This window comes from Littorina saxatilis, linkage group LG2, assembly GCF_037325665.1.
Source record: "Littorina saxatilis isolate snail1 linkage group LG2, US_GU_Lsax_2.0, whole genome shotgun sequence".
Lineage (NCBI taxonomy): Eukaryota > Metazoa > Mollusca > Gastropoda > Littorinimorpha > Littorinidae > Littorina > Littorina saxatilis.
The window spans coordinates 64959431-64966856 of record NC_090246.1 but is presented as its reverse complement, the minus strand read 5'-3'; the positions used below and the strand labels follow the sequence as shown (position 1 = coordinate 64966856).

Genomic DNA, 7426 nt, shown 5'->3' with positions numbered 1-7426 from the left:
TATTGAACCACCACCATTCTTTTTTGTTTGTTTGTTTATTTGTTGCTTAACGTCCAGCCGACTACGCAGAGCCATATCAGGACGAGGAAGGGGGGGATGAAGGGGGCCACTTGTCAAGCGATTCCTGTTTACAAATGCACTAACCCATTACTTGTGTCCCAGCAGGCTTTAGTAAAACTAAATTAATACCTACTGGAAGATTACCAGTTTCCAGTATGTTAAAATAGGCTTAACCTATCTACTGCTGGACTTACATCAGAACACTAACAGATTAAACTATACATGAATCGCAAGACAAGCGGCAAGAGAAGAGATTTTTGGAAAAAATACAGGTGAATGAGCAAGAAGGCAGAAAAAAGAAAAGAATTCATGAAGAAAAAGAGAGCATGACAGGAAAGAGGAACCAAAAATCTACCTAACAGCAAACTAGAAAGCTCCTGCGGTTCCAAAAACAGGAGGGGCCTTTAATTTCATAACCGCAGTGCCCCACTGCGGGACCACCACCATTCAAAGTAAGAAAGAAGGAACAGTTGTTAAATGAGCATCCCGATGGTAGTCCTATAATATGTAGGGTTAAGAAATTACTGTGCTGTAGCCTGATCAAAATGCTACTATTGTAATATTTACATTAAGTTCATGGCATCAAATATGAGTAGTTAAGCATGTTATGTTTTGCATTTACATCAGAAATGGTTTGAAATTAATTCATGTTTACAGAACCTGACCAAAACTACTTAAGTTTTCACAATACAACTTGAACACTATTTTTGCATAATACAGTATACTAGTATGTGTAAATATTGTCTCTCTAATATATCCCCCTGACAAACTCTTTTAGGTAATTCAAACTTCGATGAAAGCAGTACATCACACGGTACATTCCTGGTGTGTTCTCCAACACTAATTTCACACAAATACAACCGTCATTAAAATTTAAAGCAGCTATATATTATATGTTAGAATTAATACAACACAATACTTGACAAATTATCATTACAATTCAAACCAATAGAACTCATGTAGGAGTTCTTTGCTGACATTAACAGCACATGAATGCTGAAAATCAATACTTCAAGTTTACATCTTACAGAGAAGATGTGCAAAGAGATTCATTAGGAACAGTGACGGGATTGTTTGTTGTAGGGACGTGATCTAGAGTTTTTGGTTGGTTAGGGTCAATGAAGTTCACATTTACTTTACAGCTGAGATTTTAAATAATGAACATTATGTATGAAGAAGCAAAAGCACCTGCTTGAAAAAATATATACCGTATACAGCACTTTCTGCTTGCTATATATAGCCCTCGTGGACATTGTAAAAAAACATTGCATACAAGAGAAAGAAAAGACAAAATAAGGATATGCAAATAATCCTGTGACGTCAACAGTGTAATCATATATTATATTGCTATCCTGATGCACACCTGGGGGATTTCGGGGGTTGTGATTGGATAGTCTCACACAGCTGTATTTCGGCGATTATTCCATATTCCTACGGAAGTCGTCCAATAATTGTTTATATTTACAACAACAAATAACCTACACATGGTTCCGGTTCAACATGAAAAGAGAGTCTTTCCACCGCTATCATTCAATCGAAGACGTGCAATTCTTCTTACCAATGCTTGGCAACCCTAACGATGATTATAAAATATCCTGATTTGGTTTTTTTACAACGAAACATGACATAGTATTACAATTTATGTCCTAGAACACAGCAAAATCTCCAATTTAAAAAAGTGTCGAGCCCGCTTAGGGACGTCACCCATTGCCAAGTCTGTGAGACATGCGTGTGCTGTTTACCACACTTGAAAAAGGATCTTCAGTCAGATATTTTGACTTGAAAAAAATACAAAATGCCTCGTCTTCGACTCCGTTTAGCTGTTAATAATGTGATTTTTTTCATGAAGAGCAATTAAATCTTTGATGAAACAAAGCTAAATCTCTCTATTTATCTTAAATTTATGCCGGAAGAATGTGTAAACATTAAGCAGGTATACTCTCAAAATGGGGTACTACCATGCAGAACGTTGATTATGCATAGTTCTGTTTCAGTCACAAACTGAATATCACAGAATAAAAGTTTGACCACAATTTTAAATTACCTGACATGAATCAATAAGGACAGGTAAAAAGCTGTGATCAGCAACCCTTTTGGTACATACTTTAAGCGTAAACATGTGTGACATTTTAAAGCTGTATCTTAATTAATTCATAAACATCCACCAAAATCTTGACATTAACTCTTACCAGTTCGGGGTTTTTAGGGCATATTTTACAGTGCTGTTGGTGCCTACTTGCCGAGTGGCTATCTGGGGTCATTTTCTAAATGAAATATAGAAAGTTATATATCAAATGAAAGGAAAATGAATAAGCTTTTCATATTTGCAAAGAGAATTGTGCTATCTTTAAAGGTAAACAATGTTATGGGGGTGACAACAAGATTTTTGTTGAAATTTGTACGCCCATTTTTTGGAACACGTGACAAACACAAAGAATACATTTTTTTTGTGTTCAGTTTATTTTAGATATGCTGCTAACTAGTCTGTTTTGGCATTCATTTTACATACCATAGCAAAGTTTTATTGAGTTTTGCTGATAAACAAAAAAGTTATTGTCACCTGAATACCCCCACCCAAATTTCAAAGTTGGACGTTTCATGACATACGCATGCCTAAGGCAAAAAAAAAGAAAAAGTCTGTTTACGGTATCCCGACCGACCCTATTTTTTCCCGCGACCCTCGACTTTTTTTTTGGCATTTGGGAAGAAAAAAAAAATAAATTTGGCAAAATAACTTAAAAATATGGTTTTTTGAAAAGAAAAAAAAAAGGTCTTTGTTTTTTGGCAAAATAACTTAAAAATATGGTTTTTTGGGGGAAAAAAAAAGTCCCGACCTACCGACCCTATTTTATTGGCCTATGTTACCGTTAACAGACTTTTTTTGTGTGCCTAATAATGCATTCTTATAACTAACTTATAACAAAAACCCAGCTTGTTTCTGTCATAAAGTGTGTCTAACATATGAGTCTATCCACTGTCCGACCCATCCAATGTAAAATAATTATTTTTTTTTTGATAATTAGATAATTGGTTAGTGGAAAACTATAGGGGGGGGGGGGGGGGGGGCATCGTAAGCTTGCTTACGATGGGTAAGGGAGCGAACTGGTAAGAGTTAAGAGTTTTCTTGTCTACTGACAGGCGAATCATGCAGGTGTTACTCCCCTGGCTGCTACAATGACACTGCAGGTGCATGATCAACTTCCATGAATTAAGCCGAAAGTGCAAAAATGAAAGATTCACAATTAGTGATCAGTAAGTAAATTCAATGTCCTTTTAATCATGAGCTTGAGTATTAATTTAGCTTGGCACATACAAAACAGTGATCTACAACAGTCATTATCCACCTGATCATTCCAGGCTACTGACTGCAGACTTTAAAATCACACAGCGAAATTCAGGGTGATCCCTAGCATATAATCATGTATGTCATGTCCCAAATAGACGCTAGTTCTGGGGACAGAAAACCCAAGGTAGCATAGCGTCAGGGTGGTCGTGAGGCATGCTTTTAACATGAGTGACAGCTGAATCAATGTCAACCCTTTCAGCGTTCGAACAACGTATAAGGCCCAGCTGAATAAATATGACAGAAGAGTGTTAACCCTCAACTTTGGAAAATTAATGTTGATGTCAATTTACATTTTGTTATTGCATAATTATAAAACACACAAATCCAAAAAATCTTTTAAGGGATCATGGCTTTATAATCACACCCAGAATTCTATCTACAGATTGCACATTAAGTCAATGTGTAAAGTTATGAACACATGTCTGACAATTCTCCTAACGTACACAAGTAACGGAACCAGGTGTATGGATTAAAACTCTAATTTCATCTATTGATTCAATCATGAATGTACTGCTGGTAACTTAAATTTATAACAGAGTTCTTCCTTTTTAAAAAGGAAATGGTGTGTTGTTGTCAGACACACATGCATCACATCAATGCTTCCTAAAATTCATCATGTCCATGAGATGATTTCTTGTTTTGTTCTGTCCTGCGGCTCTTTATCTTTGACAAGGTTTCATATGCTTGCTGGATCTCCATGAATTTTTCTTGTGCTTCTCTTCGCTTCTCCGGGTCCTTGTGTTTGTCTGGGTGCCATTCTTTGGCCAACTTTCTGTAAATCTTCTTGATTTCTTCCTGACTTGTAAAAGAATCCACTCCAAGTACCTGTAACAAGTCAATTTTCATTCAGGGTTATTTTTGACAAGTATGTGTGCATGAGTATGCCGTCAAACAGAGTTGGGCGTTTTAAACACCAGCTAGCTTTTAACTGATCGACTGGAAGGGAACCACAACTTTCTTGAAGAGTCTTACCATCTGTGTTAAGTATTCTTCAGATATATCTGCAAATAATTCACATCTCACTTTTGAATTCCATATACACTCATCTTGGGGAAGGAATGAATAAATATTCAAAAGAGAGAGATTCAGTGTGAGAGAGAGAGATGTACAGAGACAGGGAGAGAGACCGATAACCATGAACGGAATGAAGTAGCAGATAAAAAGAGAGGAAAACTGACAATTTCCACGAGCTGATCTAATGGTTTTACAATTCAGACGGGGAAAAAAAAATCTATCCAAAAGTGCACTCAGATGAGGGTTCTTACCTTGTAAGCATTCTTCTCCCCTTGCGGATCAAGGGACTCTACGACCTGATCAAAGAGGTTCTTCCAGCCATTGACCTTGATGTGCTGCCACAGCATGTGGAATGCTTCTTTGGTCTCCGTCCACGCCGGAGACTTGAAGAAGTTGTTGACGGCCACTCTCAGCGGCACCTCCTCTCCATCTCTGGTGGTGATGGTAGCGTTGAAGTACAGGGCCGAGGTCCACAGCAGTAGATATACAGCTCCACAGGCAAACAGCACTGTGAGCCTTTTGCACTTGTTTTTGCGAGCTTGTCTCGTTGGTTTCCAAGAGAGGCCAAACCAGTTCACCGCTATCGTGGACAGGAGGCAGGATGCTCCGATGTTGGATGGATCGTGGAACGACCAGATAACTCCCATGTAAGATCCTAAAAGACACCACTGGAAAGATGCTTGTATCCTTCCAATGTTGGCGACGAGATGGACACCTGTTGCAAACACAAAGGATTTCACTGATGAGAGAAGAGGGGGTGCGTTGTTGGTGGGAAGGGGGGACTGGGGGAAGAAGAGAGCCACAGATGTGCACACAGACTTAGTGCCAAATAACTTTGACAAAATAAGTAATTATTAGTCGTGTACTTGGTACACAATTTGAATTAATAAATAAACGAGGACTCGAGGCACATATTACCATACACTAGAATAGAACCCCCCCTTCTAAGACGTACCTTACGTTCTCAGATATTCTGTAAATTTACCTCTACTTTAAGACTCCCTCCTTTTTACGACCAGTGGTTTTATTAGATTATGGGAGCTAGCTAGGCCTTGGGGGGTTTCTACTGCATAAGCAACTCAAAATGTTCAGCCAAACTGCAGAAATCAAAGAATGTTAAAACACACAACTGAAAATTAAAGCCTACAGTTTTGTCAAACTATCTGTACTCACAAAGTTAGTTGTAGGTTATGCACAAGAAAAGCAGTTCTGATATGGAAAAAGAACTAGCATATTCACAGATCTATACAAATTTAAAGAAGAAAAGCACATGTATCAATGTTATTTTTATTTTCAGTTAATAATTTGGTAGGTTTTATTTTAATGATCATCAGGGTTTCATTTACTAGTGCGCCCTGCGCCATTGGCGCATTAATTCTGAAAATGTCCCATCACAATTCCCTTCAGTGCGTCAAAGGGCGCATTGAGATTACGTAGGCTACCACTGCGCCACCAAATGTACACTTTACATCGGATTAAACACACACACGCACACACACAGATAACACGATATATAGCGGCTAATTCTCAGATGGCACCATATTGCACCCTTTTGCATCTTTGGTCAAAACGCGTACAGGCCTCTTTGTAGCTTCTTGCCTTCGACTACTATGTCCCATCGGAATTTGGTTGAGGGGGACAAATGTCCCATTGCCTTTTTCTCCCAGGCTAAACCCTGATCATGGTAGTTATGCAGGTACCTGGAGCCTCAGACTTTTAGTCTTCTTTTGGTTAGCAAATAATGAAAAAATAAAAGTAATTATTAAATTAAAAGAAAACCCACACAACAACTGACTTGAAAGTAAACACCACGTACAATTAACTGCAACACATTGATTATGCTATTTTCGGTTTCAGCAGATATGCAGGTATCCCCAGCCTGTTCTACTTTTGGTTTTAACAATTTATCATGCAAAGGTTTTACAAACTCAAAATTGTGTTCACTTTGTTACATTCACTGCTTGTTGTGTTTGTATTGACCAACTTATGTTATGTGACCTAAATCAACAGAAGAAAAAGAGTAAGAAATCTTCACATACCTAAAGCACAAGCAATAGGTGGCACGATGCGGAGAAATGCGTTGACCAAGATACCATTGTCTTCACTCTTGAACCACTCTTGGGGGCACGCGAACATCACAAGGTACCCCAAAATATACCCCATCAGCACCATCCCTCCATGACGGAACGAGCTCAGCTTCGGTTTTCCCGCACGGGTGGCGTTCTGGCTGTCGTCGTTGTTGTTGTCACTGACGAAGCCGTCCTCATCTTCGTTGCATTCTTCAACATACTCTGGCAGGCGCCACAGATCTCGAATCCAACCAAGACCGAACAGGCCTCCAAGGGTCGACCACCATACGAAAGCATGGCGATCACGTTTGAGATAGAAGTGATGGGCTCCGAAAATACCGAAGAAAAACCACAGAACATACGATACCACTAAGCTTGCCATGCCCGTTGTGCTTGCAAGTACTCTTTCATGTCAAGGGGGCACCATGTGTTGAAGTGAAAGCGCCGGCTGTTCTTGGAAATGTGTCATCTGTGCAGGTTGCTATCAGACGCTGTGTTATCGTCGAGGATTCCCCGTGGCAGTCAAAGTTCCGGTTCGGAAACAAAATAGTTCTTCCGTGAAATACTGTGTTAGTTCGTGTAATTATTTAAAACTAAAAAACAATGAATAACTTAGATTTTATTTAGATAACATAATAAATAAATGTTTGGAACTATTTTTGAGACTTGCGCTGACCATACTAGTCTTTGTTGATAATATATGTAGGATCTTTATTGATAACACTATTTCGTAGGCGCTGTAAATTTCCACAGAGCATGAGCATGCGCAGAGAATAAGGGAATCAGTTTTTGTGACGTGTTAGTTTGTTGTTATTCTTAAATACTTTTTTTAAGAATGTTTTTTGGGGGGGCGTGGAGATGGTGATGAAAACAATACTATGGTTAGAATAACAAATCGAGACTATATTCCAATTTATTTGAATAGAAATTGCACTCT

At 38.6% G+C, this 7426-nt stretch overlaps 1 protein-coding gene across 1 annotated transcript; it reads right to left on the bottom strand.

Annotated features, from left to right (window-relative positions):
* Positions 1 to 3113: 3113 nt before the first annotated feature.
* Positions 3114 to 7228, bottom strand: LOC138959542 (dnaJ homolog subfamily C member 22-like). The gene is made up of 3 exons (XM_070331059.1): positions 6460 to 7228; positions 4672 to 5135; positions 3114 to 4231 (listed from the first exon to the last, which is right to left on the bottom strand). Exons 1-3 carry the CDS (start codon positions 6869 to 6871, stop codon positions 4010 to 4012), a joined length of 1098 nt encoding a protein of 365 aa, XP_070187160.1. The 5' UTR covers positions 6872 to 7228; the 3' UTR covers positions 3114 to 4009.
* Between the last annotated feature and the right edge of the window lie 198 nt (positions 7229 to 7426).

Excerpts from the sequence above, each read along its gene's own strand:
- LOC138959542 (XM_070331059.1), bottom strand. The coding sequence starts at position 6,871 with ATGGCAAGCTTAGTGGTATCGTATGTTCTGTGGTTTTTCTTCGGTATT. Across the intron at positions 5,136-6,459 it reads ACCTATTGCTTGTGCTTTAG|GTGTCCATCTCGTCGCCAAC; the intron begins GTATGTGAAGAT and ends TGTTTGCAACAG. Across the intron at positions 4,232-4,671 it reads GGGAGAAGAATGCTTACAAG|GTACTTGGAGTGGATTCTTT; the intron begins GTAAGAACCCTC and ends GACTTGTTACAG.